Below are 14,665 nucleotides of genomic sequence, written 5' to 3' on the forward strand. Positions count from 1 at the left end.
TCTCCTACCAGTGCAACTCCAGAAGCATAAAGGCCTGAATTCTAGACCCGTCTCCACCACCAAAGACCTCTGCGACTTTGGGGAAACCCCTAAGAGCTCTGGGGCTTAGCTCCTTCCCTTTAAACCAGAATCAATCCACTAATCAATTAATCGTATAAGGGATTTTGACTAAAATACATGGTGACTTCTACCTTTATAGGTGCAAAATCTTTAATGTTTACACAGTGTTAGTTATCCATCTGTGTCCCATTTTCTTCCCCCTCACTTTGTTACCATTGTCTCCATTTATCACTTTTTCTGCATGCGTTGAGAGCATCATGGGAGCGGGGTAAGGCTGGGTCTACGAGGAGCTGGAATGAGATGGTCAACTCTTTCCAGGACTCTCAGCCGATGAACTCAGTTACTGTGTTTCTGAGAAGATTGACGGTTGATTTTCCTTGGAAGCTTTGGGGTCACTGTTCCTTTAAGAGTCTCTGGCACTCTGTCTGTCCTCTCCTTTTGCCCTACTTCATGGCACAGTTTTATCTATTAATTTCCTGGCTCAGCTCTATGTTTCTGCCCTAACCTCAAACTCATCCCCACCTCCCTAAGGCTTTTTTGGCTAATTTTCTCCTCTAGTGCAGCCTCATTCTTTACCCCTATTCAGTGAGCCCTATCCTTCATGGCTGCCAACTCACCTGTCTCTCCATTTGCATACTTCCACACTGAAATCTGCCCCAATGCTCTTCTTCATTTGTCACACACACATCCTCCGTCTGCCTCTATATCCTTGTCATATACTTGTGAAAGCCAAGACTTCTCACATGTTATGTACCAAGCTATGGGATATGTGCTTTCCGTGGAACATCACATTGTATCCTGAACAAGCCCGTGAATCAGTACTATTAAATTCATTTTACAGCTGGGGGAACAGAGAGGTAAAGTAACATCCTCCAGATCGCACAGCTAACAGGTGGCAGAGCAGGTTCAAGCAGAAGTCTGTCTCCTGAAACTGATCTTGAAAGCACAAGGCTGTAGGTTCTGTTTGTTTTTGAATCTATTGCCACCTCACTCCTGTTCTATCTCTGCTGAAACGACCCATTTCAACCTTTGTCAATGGCATGAATCCAATAAATTTTCTCTGGTCTCATTTTCTTTAACTACCTTCAGCATTCATCACTGTGGTATATTTAGGGAAATTTCTACCCTGTCTTATGACACTGAACTTCCCCCTGCACTAATTCATCTCCCTTCTCCTAATTCCGAAAAGTGAGTGTTCACTAAATACCAGGATTTGAATCTCTGCTCTTCTTTTCTAGACAAGTTCCTTCAGAGAACTCAGAAATGAAATAAATCAAGATGAAATTACTTTTTTCTTATTTTTAATTGCTCTAAGAGATAACCGACTGTCTAAAGGAAAAAAAGTAGCAAGGTATTGTGAGTTTACACATGTAAAAGTAAAAGGTAGGGAAACAGTAACACCAGGGATGGGTGGAAGGAATTGAGAATATATTGTATGTAATACTGTAAGATCCTTCCCTCCATGTGGCATAGATATTTGAAAGTAGGCTATTATTAATTAAATAATATTAATTTAATTGTATTAAGTTATACTATAAAGCGTAGGGTAAAATACTCAACAACTTAAAGAAGAGGTAGAAATATTAAGGAAGAGATAAAATAGAGTCATAAAAAATGCTCAATTAACAAAAGATAGAAAAAGAAGAAAAACAAAGCATAGAACAAATAGAGCATATAGAAAATAGCTAGCAGATTTTAATCCAACCATATCAGTTAGTGTATTAGTTCTACTTGGCTATGCTGATATAGCAGACCCTGAACCCCCCAACATAAATAATGGCTCAAACACAGGGATGTTTGTTCCTCACTCATTAGATGGTCCACTGCACGTGTTCCTGGCAGCGGGCATCTTTCCTCCAGGTGTTCGCTCAGAGACCTGGCTCTTTCCATTTTGTGGCTACACCATTCCCTCAGACCTATTGTCATGGGCATTTGACTATTAAAAAGGAAGAAGACACGTAGTTTCTGAAAGGACTTGTTCTGGAAATGGCCTGCATCACTTTGCTCTCATGCCATTGGCTAACCCACATCAGGCAGCCTCACCTACACAGAAGGGCAGTTAGGTAATGTTGTCTAGCTGAGTCCCAGAAGAAGAGGAGACAGATTTTTTTGGTGAAAAGCCAGTACTGTCTGCTACAGATGAACCGCTAAACTGAAAGGTTAGAGATCTTCAAACTTTATTATCCATAAAAGTCACCTTGGAGTTTGAAACAATTGCATATACTTGGGCTTTACAAGAAAAAAATTCAGATTTTTGGGTAAGGCACAGAAATCTGTATTTTATTTTGTGCCAGTAGATTGGAGAGCATGGATGGTAACTGAAGGAGTGCCCGTGGGAGCCAGTGACATCCACTCACACACAGAAAAGAGGAGCTGATTCTGAGAGGAGTCATCTGTAGGGTTTGGATTGAACCCAGGAAATGAGAAAATAGAGCCTGAGGTCGGTCAGTGTACTTTGGGGTGTTGTCCTGGCAGAAGAAGGAAATGATTGAGAAAGAAGGGTACACATTTATTAATATGGCTCCTTTGTACTAATTACAAGTGGTATATATTTATTACAGATAGTTGTTAACAATCTGGAAATACAAATGACTTATAGCAAATATAGTTACTCTCCTCTTTTATCTTCCATTTTCTTATCAGCATTTTTCCATACCATTATATATTCTTCAAAACCATTTAATTGTCTCATAACTGTCTTACATAACTTATTAACTATTCCCCTATGGTTGTACATTTCATTTACAGGCTTTTTTCTCACTGTTACAAATAATAATACAAAGAATAGTCATCCTTGAACATAAGTCTATATTAACATTTCTGGCTATTTTCTTGGGATAGCTTCCTAGAAATACAACCATTGGGACAACAATCCTTTACTTTCTCAATTTCTTGATAATGTTGAGTTGTGTAGAAACTTCTTCAGAGAGTTGAAGAAAGTATGATGAGAAAATTGAGTTTTTGTTGTTGTTTTCAGTCTCCTTTTAAAATTTTAATTTAATTTTTATTTTAAATTAGAGTATACTTGATTTATAATATTGTGTTAGTTTCAGGTATACAGCAAAGTGATTCAGTTATACATATACATATATCCATTCTTTTTCAGATTCTTTTCCCATGTAGGTTATTACAGAATATTGAGCAGAGTTCCCTGTACTATACAGTAGGTCCTTGTTGGTTATCTATTTTATATATAGTAGTGTGTATATGTTAATCCCAAACTCCTAATATACCCCCCTCCCGCCACTTTTCCTCTTTGGTAACCATAAATTTGCTATTGAAGTCTGAGAGCCTATTCCTGTTTTGTAAATAAGTTCATTTGTATCATTGTTTAGATTCCACATGTAAGTAATATCATATGATATTTGGCTTTCTCTGACTTACTTCACTTAGTATGATAATCTGTAGGTCCATGCATGTTGCTGCAAGTGGCATTATTTCATTCTTTTTATGGCTGAATAGTATTCCATTGTATATACGTACCACGTCTTCAGAAAATGAAGTCTTTTGATCTGTCAATGGCTCTCTTCCTAATTCACACCCTTCCCCCTGGAGTTGTTATAAGGATTTAATGCAACCAGGTGTGTAAAGTGTTTAGTAATGCAGCTGGCATTTAATTATTAGCACATAGTCAGTTAACTATTAATACTGAACAGTAGCACACAAATGTTATACCTGTTAAACTCTGTCTCATACTAACTGTGTGAAGCATGGACCGTCACTTCCCTTTTCTAAGCCTCAGTTTCCTCATCAGTAAATGAGCATGAATTACTGCCCACTTACCATGATTTTGTGGAGTTTTCTCATATGTGAAGTATGTGGTGCCGTATCTGTGATATAATAAGCCTTCAATCAATGTTCACTAATAGTATTTATTATTTCTCAGTCTACTGAAATTGAGAACTTTCTTATGTTTTTCCATTTCCTTATTTCCTTCTATGTACACACCCCCATTTCTATCTCAATTTGAAATATACTACATGAAAGTACAAATATAATCTATCTCATTATGTGTGGTAAGGCAGGGAGGAGTGAAACGTGCAGGAAACCTTTTTCAAAGACAAGAGATGGTCTATGAAAGCGTTAATAATCCATCACGTTAGCTTACTCACCCCCAACAGCAAGGTATCATGATTTACATACCAATTTTGGTGTATAACTTCAGTGTATGGAAACACTGGGCTTTATTCATGCATGCCAATGGTTCACTATCTGTGGTTTATAAAGCATGGTATGTTCACAGCACACATGAATGGCAAGTAGTTGGTACCAAAACTCCATATATGGTAATTCTTTAGAGTGCTGGGTGAGTAGCATCTCAGAGCAAGATCTGGGCTCCCTGGAAAGAGTGCTGTGACCCACTAGTGACACTGGTCTGGCTGCTGGGGGAGAAGTAGCGCATCACATGTGGATAATTACAATCCTCTGTTGGAGGGAATATTAGCTGTGAGGAACAAGTTGAAGGGAAAAATATTAGAAAAATGAGTATATTTGTAATATTTTATCCTACATGAATATTTGTCTTTTTCCTCATGAGTAACTTAAATCCCCACAATGAGTAATTTCCCTGTCAGAGATTCACTTGTTATTTTAATTCAAATGTAACATTATTACAGATTTCTAAAGTAAAATTTGGTCTTGGCAAAAAAAGTAGACATCATTTCAAAAAATAACATTGCCAAAATTCTTCTATATGTTCCTTAATACTTTACTAACTTCAATATGTAAAATTGTAGATTTCATTAAATATTTTGAAATCAGACATATATGGAAGATTATATGTTTTGGAAAATGATTTCTTTGACTCCTCTTCTTATCATATTTCTCAGTTTTGTTTGGAGAATAAGTTCTTACAGCATGAGAAAAAGTCGAGATGATACTTTCAGTTATTGTATCAGCATGATCTGGGCATCCAAGCACTATGCAAAATTAACAAAGTTAACTCTCCTCATAGCTCACCTGAGATTGTAGTACAGAGTGATAATGCTCGTGTTATATCTACAGCTAATTTGCAATTTTCCAGAAGAAGTGGTCACTCATATTTTATCCATTTTCCTCAGCCTTAAGTCCAAGTATACGTCTGGGAGCTCAAGCAGATGGAGCCCATAACCGCACTCACCAGGCTTTTCATAACCTGGGTCACTGTGTTAATAGCTTTGGTCATGAGCTTTGAGGGAAGTGGAAGCCAAAGTCACCTCCACCCTTTGAGTTACGTATTCGTTTCATTTTAGGGAGAATTAGCTCCCTGAGTTCTAGAGAGGATCGTTTCTCATTTGGCAATAGTGAACTATTTCTCAGTGACAGACAAAATGTATAGTAATATTAATTTCTAACACTAATCTCCATGAGCTACAGAGCTTTGTATGTATTCCAAGTCCTTGGCACATAGAACATGCTCAATAAACATGTTCAAATCAAAGGAAGAATAATAAAAAATATACTGATTACATTGAACCACAGATGATGCGCTACGCACCATTAGTAAAAGTTTCCTTATTTTAAAGGTAACACAATATTTATTTGCATAATATAAAGCTATTTACTTACGTATTTGCTGTTTCTGGGTTGGAGCACAGTGGCAGTTCAATGCTTGACTTTAACTTGGTGGATTTTGGTGTTACATCGCCATCTTGTGGTTATTAATCTGAAGATATTTCCTTCAAAACAAAACCCAAATGCTTTGTTTTGCAACATACTGTATGGTGCAGAAAACCATTTGTGCTTGTGTGTTTACACACACACACACACACACACACACACACACACACAGACGCCAGGAATCTGACCATCTGAAAAGCAGTGTTTTAGATTTGGAGACATGGGAAAGGAAATATCTAAGACTAATCTTTTAATGCAGTCTCTTGCATGATAAAATAAGCTATGCAACCCATCTACTATTATCAAATACATGAGGATATTATAGCAATGCATTTTCTATAATACTATGATTTCAGTAGCAAAGTAAAAACATGTTTCCTCTATTTACCATAAACAACAGAGAAGAAATAATGTTTTTCTTCCTGCTCTGTTAAGAACTTGTTTACATCATAATATGTACCGTTTCTAATGGAATAGGGAAGTCGAGGTAAAGAAAACATACACAGTGAAATCAAATTTTCTTAGATGACTATGACTAGAAATTTACAAAGCAGCTTGTTCCAAAATAAAGTTATCTAACTTAGTGTATGGGTAACACTATCCATTGAGAAGATATGTATTTCTGGGGAACAGAATTGCACATTTGATAGAGGACAAAATTGAGAGGATATTATGTAGAAAGTTCTATTTTTAAAGTACTGTGATTTTTTTTTTGGAAGAGAGACTTTAAAAGGAACACATATCTTAATATTCTCCTTCACAGCTAAGGTATACTTTAATAAACTCTCTTTAAATTTGCTTATTGAAATTTTAAATCCACATACTGCTCTTAGAATTGATTCAATTGATTTGTGACTAGCACTCACAGAAATATAATCTGTTCCAGAGCAAATGTGATGGTAGGAAAGAGGGAAGGACCATTTTCCAGGGAGGCTTTCACCCAGATCACGTCTGCCTTTACGAAATTATGCACACTTAAATCCTAGAAAGATCAGTTAGTTGCAAAATAAATTGTTGGTCAATAAACTCAGTCGTAGGTTTATTTATTCTCATTTTCATTTATTTACTGTCATTCTACGACAGGCTACAGTTTGCAGAAACCTTTCTTTTTCTTTTTCTAATTATATATGTAATTACATTCATTGTGGGGCCATTAGAAAACAAGACAAACAGAATTAAAATAAAATGAATTACCTAGAGTCACACACCCAGTGATCACTGCTGTTGGCATTTTGGTATATCATCCAAATTCTACCTTTTTTTTTTTTAGAAAATGGGATTATGGTTCCATACACCATGATAATGTCCTGTAATCTGTTTCTTTCCCTTAACTATGCATTTACATAGCATTTATCATTCCATTTTATAGCTACACCTTAATTAATTTAAATTAGTTCCCATTACAGACATTTGGCTGGTTTTCAAATTTTTATTCATATAAAACATACTGTAATGAATCTATATATAAGGGGTGTGTTTCATGTGTGACACACATACACTCACCCATATATATCTGTTTTTATTTCTTACCTAATTATTTACTTAGAATTTGTGAAATATTCCTAGGAAGTACTTTTTTGATAGAAATTTCTAGGATAATGGATATTGGCAATTAAGACTAATTACTAGTTAATTGCTCAACAGAAAAAATGTTCCAGGTTATTTTCCTACCAGTTTAAGTTTTCTTGTTTACCTTCAGTTCCAACAACACCTCCTTTTTGTCATTGATGTTTATCAAAGTCTAATGCACATACAGAAAATTGCACTAATCATAAGCCCTCGTGGTAGACTGAAGCCATCTTTCACCTCTCATGCTGGTACTGCTGACATTCACTACCTCATACTTTTTGGGGTGTTCTTTCAAAAACAGGTTTTCTTGAAAAGTTGATCTGTCCTGATTAACTCTTTGCTGCCTCAGGGTACAGAGCATCTCTAAATGAAAGCTCACTCATACCCACAGTTGATAAAGTCGGAGATGGATGAGAACCTTACCTCAGGGGTTCCCACACTTAATTACACAAGAGATCACCGGAGGGAGCTTTAAAGAGATACCAATGCTTGACCCCATTCCCAGACAAAGATTCTGGGGAGAAACTTGGCTGTTAGTTTTAAAAGGTCCCCAGGTGATTATAATTGGTAAGGATTGAGAACCACTGAAACCTCTTTCTCCTGGAGTGATAGATTCAATTCTACTGAATAGATAAATATTAACCTATAGGTGAAGAATGCCTCTGCCTATTTGATGTCCTGGCAGACTTCCAGAGATGAGCTCAGTGTCTGAACCTTTGTCTTTTCCAACTACTGGACAATTCCACAGATTTCACTCCTAGAGCATAATTCTTTAAACTTACTATTTTGATTCACTGCAAATGTAGACTGCCCTAAATGGACCAGTACTTTAGCTGGTCAGTTATTAACACCCAAATATGATTGAGCTTTGAGAGAGGTCGTGATAAAGGAAGAAGAGCCATTGCCACCTTCCCATGTTGAGTAGTATAATGAGGAGAAATGGAGGTACAGAAGCAAACCAATTATATCTGTAAACTTTGCATTAGTCCCAAAGGCATCTATGGCTTTTGGACTATGGTTCTGCCCTTGGGAGCCTTGGTAAACATTCTAGGTCTCACCAGAGAAAATTCAGAACAGTAAAATTGTGCAGCCCCTTGAACCATAATGGAAAAGAACATAAAAAAGAATGTGTGTGTGTGTGTGTATATATATGTATATACATATATATACATATATATGAAACTGAATCACTTTGCTGTATAGCAGAAATTAACATGACATTGTAAATCAACTATACTTCAATTTAAAAAATGTGCAGCCCCCTTGGCATGTCAAAGGAGATAGGAGCCACCTGAAGAGCTCCCAACAGCTAAATCTCAAACGTGAGTGACAAGACATATAAAGGAATATTGGATTACAACCCAAAGTACTAACTAAATACCCATGAGTCTCTACTGATATAAACAAATATTTGAAGAAATAAATAAATATGGGAAAATAGACAAATCTCTCATATGGGAAATTTCTAAATAATTTAGGTAGGTATTCTCCACTCCTTAGGTGTGAGCTGCACATAGTGACTTTTTTCCAAAAAGTGCCATATGGAAAAGGGGGCATGGGGTCAAGTGAACATCATCAGTTGTAAACCATATAGTACGCACCCTTGATATGATGTGTTAAGACTGGCACTTCCCCTGTGTTGCTCTCCTCACAAAACTTCAGGACTCCAGTCTAACCATGAGAAAACATCAGACATACCCACCTTGAAAGACATTGTGCAAAACACATGACAAGTAACAATTCAAAATTGTCAAGGTCAATGAGGACAAAGAATGTCTGAGAAGGTGTCACAGCCACAGCAGGAGATAAGACAACTACATGTAATGTGGTACCCGGATGAGTTCCTGGAAAAGAAAAGGACATTAGCTTCTAAACTAAGGAAATCTGAATCATGTGTGGACTTTAGTTAATAATAACATATTATATGTGTTCGTTAGTTGTGACAAATATACCATAATGATGTAAGATGTGAACAATAGGGGAAATTGTGTGTAATGTATGGAAATGCTGTGTACTTTCTTCCCAAATTTTCTGAAAATTTAAAACTATTCTAAAATAAAAAGTTTATCAAAAAAGGAAAGGAAAAAGAAACAAAGTGTGATTCCTCAGAGCAGCAGTGAGAACAGCATCTGGGATCTTGTTAAAAATTCAAATTCTCAGGGCCCAGCCCAGACCTCCAGAATCAGAAACTCTGGGGATGTAACAGCCATTTGTGATTCTGCTTCTGTGACTGAGAACTGCTGATCTAGCAGATTGGCCAAGGGCTCTGTTTCCCAGCACTTCTCGTTTTAGATGAGGTCGTATTACTTTTTCTTCAATGTCCAGGAGTGAAGAGTCAGATTAGCCTCTTAGTGGCTTCTGATTTCCCAATTGTCCCTTTCCAGAGAGGGCTGCTCTGCTTGCCTCTCTTCTTATGTTATTCAAATCTGATCCCCAGGGTCCCTTTCAGACCCTTTTGTGCTCATGTCTTTCACAACTTTTCCAGTCCACAGAGATCTCCACCTTGGATATCCCCAGACTCGTAACATGAACCAACTTGCATGTTTCCAGAGGCCACAAATCACAGCAGAATGTGAATTCTCTGGAGACACAGGTGACCTTGGGCAAAATGTGTGATCCCTCTGTACTTGAGTTTCTTCATCGTGATTTGGGGATGATGGAAGAGTATCTACCTCCTGGGTTTGTGTGGGAATTGTGAGTTAGTATTAATAATAATATCCAGCACTTAGTGAGGACCCAGTAAATGTGAGCTGCTACAATTGTTAGTGGTGGATGTCCTGCCTCTCAAATGTCTCTTCACTCCTCCCAAAACAGCAGGGTTTTGTGCACAAAATAAAGTAATGGCTCAATAAAAATTGGATGAATTGAGTGAATACGTTGAGCCCACAAAATACAAGTTCAAACATAAGGACAGCTCTCCACCCCCCCACCCCCCCGTCTGTCTTCGAAGGCACCTTGATTTTGAGTCAGGATGTTGGAAATCTTTCCTGTTGGTTATATAAGGTTTTTAGACTAAAGCTCAAAATTAGGTTGGAAAATACACCCCATGTGTGTATTTATCTTACTTCAGTCTTCATCCCCTACCTTTTTTCTGTTATCAATGAAAACGCCATTTCAGTTTTGACCTAAGATTATTCTCATTCCCGAGATCCTTAGCAGAGTGTCTGTTAGCCTAAAAGATGAGATTAGTCAGAAAAGAAATTAGCACCTCGGGGACTGTTCTAGAAGCAGGTGGGTAAGTGAATAGGTTGGAATCGTGGTTCAGATTTTCCTTATTTGCTCTTTGGAACAGGTTAAATAGAGATGCAACAACTTATATGCCATAATGAGACAAACCTTGGGTGTTTGGGTTTGTTTTCCAGATGGGGATTAATGTGGTGGATTCTGCAGTATCCGGATTAGGTGGTTGCCCTTATGCAAAAGGTGCTTCTGGGAACGTAGCCACTGAGGATTTGATCTACATGCTTAATGGCCTGGGGGTCAAGACAGTAAGTTAACTTAGCATATTTTAATATTCATACATTCCTTGCAGATTCAAATTTGAATGCTTCTTGGATTTGGGAAGCAACTTTGAGGTCAAGTTTTACTACACTTTTGCTCTTTGCTAAAATGCATAGTGGGAAAATACAATAAAAAATTCTTGGGGCGGGCTTTATAAAGTAACTCATTGCTATAGTTAGATCACCAATAATGCTACCATTTCACATTTTTATGGTGCTTCATGACCTCCAAAGTCCTTTTTCATCTAGTATCCAGTTTGATTTCACACACTTTGCAAATTTGAGCCTGTCTTTGCTATTATGATTATTGTTTTTGCTGTTTTGTTTTCCTTGGAGGAAAACTAAGATCTTGATTTTCTCATGGTGACAAGTAGGGCTTCTGGAAGAGAGCCCAGGGCACTTTTAAAATGGCCAGTGGAGGACCACAGCTTAATAATACTTAGCATGTGAGCAAGAATACTCTCTTTACAAGTGCTACCTGAAAAAGTCACATGCTCTATAATAACCCACCAAAATTAGTACCTTGTTTTGCCACATGCTTGTTAAAATGGCCTACCAGTCTCTAAGGCAGATTTTCTTTTTTTTTAAGGATAAAATATAAAAGGCAAAAAACTGTTCACAGATTATCAGAAGTTCAAAATGTTTTCTGAGATGTAAAGCATCACCTGGATTGCAGAATGGAATTGTCCTCTCCATCTCTCCTCTCTCTCCTCTTCCCTCGTTCTACTGAGCGATGCTCCTGCAGCAGCCAGCTTGTCGGCACTCTCCTTCCCTGTGGCATTCGGTTTCTCACCTCCACCCCTTGCTCCTGCTTTCACCACCCCTTGGAATAGCCTTACTGCCCATACTCGATTTCACCTGGAAAGTGAGGCACCACCATCCTCAAAAACGCACCTTCTAGCATCTCCCTGCTGATTTCCCAGGCCCACACTGCTGGGTTCCTCTCCTCTGTGTTTCCAGGCTACCTTTGTGCCTTCCTCTGAACCTACCACAAGGCTGTAGAACCATCTTCTTTCTGTGTCTAGGTCCCCCTGCAGGCAGAAATATAGTATGACAGCTGATTCACAGGTGCCTGTTGCCTAGAGACCCTCAATAATGTTCAGTGAAAGACTGATACCACTTGGCACTAAACGCCAGGAGCCTCTCTTCTCTGGTTAGAAATAGCTATTACAAAGTAGCCTGATTGTTTCCATCATTTCCATTAGAAATGTATGACCGTGACAGAAGTAGAAATCCTTTCTTTTCTTAAAATTTATTTTATTGAAGTATAGTTGACCTGCAGTGTTGTGTTAATTTCTACTGTAAAGCAAAGTGATTCAGTTATATATATATATATTCTTTCTAATATTCTTTTCCATTATGATTTATCACAGGATATTGAATGCATTTCCCTGTGCTATACAGTAGGGCCTTGTTGTTTTATCTGTCCGGTATATAATAGTTTGCATCTGCTGATCCCAAACTCCCAATTCATAGAAATCCTTTCTTGAAGATTTAAATGACTTGGTTGAACTCAGCTGAGTCAACATATGAACTCTGCTTCATATGTGTCAGGCCATGCGGGTCCAAATGCAAATAAGCCATGTCTCCATTCCTAAGAATTTCACAGTTCAAAGACAGTTGTTACATTGGATATCAGCCAACAAGCCAAGACTCTCTGTACAACCTGTATCACTATGTCTCCCATGCCTAGTCAACTACCAAGAGCTACTGCTTCAACTTCTAAAATATTTTGGTTGTTTGTTCCTTCCTTACTATCCTTGCTGTAGCTACATCAGCACAAGTTCTTATCTCTTTCCTGGATATTCATCCTCCACACTGGTCTGCTGGCTTCAGGCTGCCTTTAAATTCATCCTCCTTGCTACCATAAAAGATTTTATCTAAAACACAAATATGAATATGCCTTGCTCCTACTTGGGTACTCATCAGTGGATTCCCATTTTCTGAAAAGCAAGGCTGTGTTCTACACATTTTATACCTTTTCCAGTCACGTCGGCCCATTCCTTTCCATGTATCCCATGGTATTTTTCAGATGTCTGGTACCCTTCTCTGCTGACAGTGCCTCATTCCTCTTACTTCTTCTCAAGGACTCATACTGTCCGTACAAGCCTCAGGTTAGGATTTACCTTCCTGGCACCCTTCCCTGACACACTCCTCTCCATTTGTTTCCATACCCTTTTCCTCAGTGGGTTGACTACCCTGCAGCTCTGCCCTCACGATCATCCGAGCATCTCTCTCTCTCAGTGACTTTAGTGGAAGTACTGGATTTCCTGTTTAGGGCTCCATATTGCCTGCTTGACCACAGGCACCCTCAAGACAGAAACCATATTCTGCGAGAAGTTCTTGAAACCCCCAAATGGATCATAGTACATGACACGTATTTAAGCACCTGGTTTAAGTGCTAAAAGATTTAAGAATAAATGCAACATTATTTCATAAAGGTATCTGTTCATTAAATAAAACGGTAGAGGAAGGCCGAAACAGAATCCTTTAGTACGATACCAACCAATCCCACTGCGTAATTGCTATAAATGGAATTACTGGAAAGCAAAAAAGAATGCTGGTGACTAAAATCTTATTATCTTTTGTTAGATGTAATTCAGAAATGAAAGACACACATGTAGCTTATTATTTACAAAATTTACATATTACTAGATTAAGGATGTAAAACCAAAATGTGCCTAACAGATACTCCACCCAAAACCATTACTATGACAAAACCAAAGCACATGTTAGTACCCTAAAAACAACTTCACAATAAAAAGAAACAGTGAAAATTACTTACCTGTCATTTTACAAAATATTTTTGATGATTTTTTTTTTTTTTTTTTTCGGTACGCGGGCCTCTCACTGCTGTGGCCTCTCCCGTTGTGGAGCACAGGCTCCGGACGCGCAGGCTCAGCGGCCATGGCTCACGGGCCTAGCTGCTCCGCGGCATGTGGGATCATCCCGTACCGGGGCACGAACCCGTATCCCCTGCATCGGCAGGCAGACTCTCAACCACTGCGCCACCAGGGAAGCCCTTTGATGATTTTTAAACAGAAGTAAACTACAAAGAAAACAGTGCCCTAAAAGTTTCTAGAGAGAAGTAACTACCTATATCAAAATGATGATCTCTTTTTGATCACTTGTATGAAAAGCCCCTATGAGTATTTATACTTGTCTGTTTTAAGAAAACGACAAACTTACATACATTTTAAAAACTACTCCTTAATAGCAAGGGAGCCTGAGTCTGTTTGATTTTAAGTCCCTGTTGTTTCTAGTCTGAGTTGAGGGAGGACATAGGAGCTTACGAAATATTACATGGGGCAAATCTCTGGTTAATCCACCTAACACTGTGCCCCCGTTCCACCCTCCCCACCCCCCCACCCCCACAGTGACAGCACAGGTGCAGGGTGGAAACCTCGATGGTGATCTTTGGCTCCACCAAGCCCAAGATGCCGAGCCTGCCTTGAACTTGGCCTTCATACTCAACTGTCGATCTGTCATCCATGGATTTACCAAAGCCTTTGTTGATCCTACTTATGCTTTCAAACAGAACAGCCTCTCAGGCAAACAAGTTCCAGATGTGTACTAAATACTACTTCATTTTATTGGACTACCTCCTTCAATTTCATGCCAGTAAGAGTGTTTCTGAACATGGTTAAAAATTACACATTCATCTTTCCCATATTTCTTACAGCTTTATCAGGTTTGTTTCTTCATATCCTAAGATATACTAAGAGGGTCTTTTTTCCCCCCTAAGTCCTTATCTTTGAACTCCTACAAATGATTATCATTTTAATTGCCCTTCACTGATATTTTGTAGAGTCTTTCTGGTTCCACTGTTGTCCTTTGTAGAGTTTAGGTATCAGCATGAATTACACTGAGTTATTCAGGTGTGACTAGCCTATGGTTTTATACTAGGGTCAGATGCAAGATATGTTTTAATAAGGCAG

General features: G+C 38.3%; 1 protein-coding gene across 2 annotated transcripts in view; it reads left to right on the forward strand.

Moving 5' to 3' along the window:
- The window catches only part of HMGCLL1 (3-hydroxymethyl-3-methylglutaryl-CoA lyase like 1), a 143,879-nt gene that overhangs the window by 121,475 nt on the left and 7,739 nt on the right, over positions 1–14,665 (forward strand). For both annotated transcript variants that reach the window (XM_004267774.3, XM_049716248.1), the window contains one exon: positions 10,590–10,715. In XM_004267774.3, the coding sequence (XP_004267822.1) occupies positions 10,590–10,715 (126 nt within the window). The remainder of the gene's footprint in view (positions 1–10,589; positions 10,716–14,665) is intronic.

The sequence above is a fragment of the Orcinus orca genome, chromosome 10, assembly GCF_937001465.1.
Source record: "Orcinus orca chromosome 10, mOrcOrc1.1, whole genome shotgun sequence".
Taxonomy (NCBI): domain Eukaryota; kingdom Metazoa; phylum Chordata; class Mammalia; order Artiodactyla; family Delphinidae; genus Orcinus; species Orcinus orca.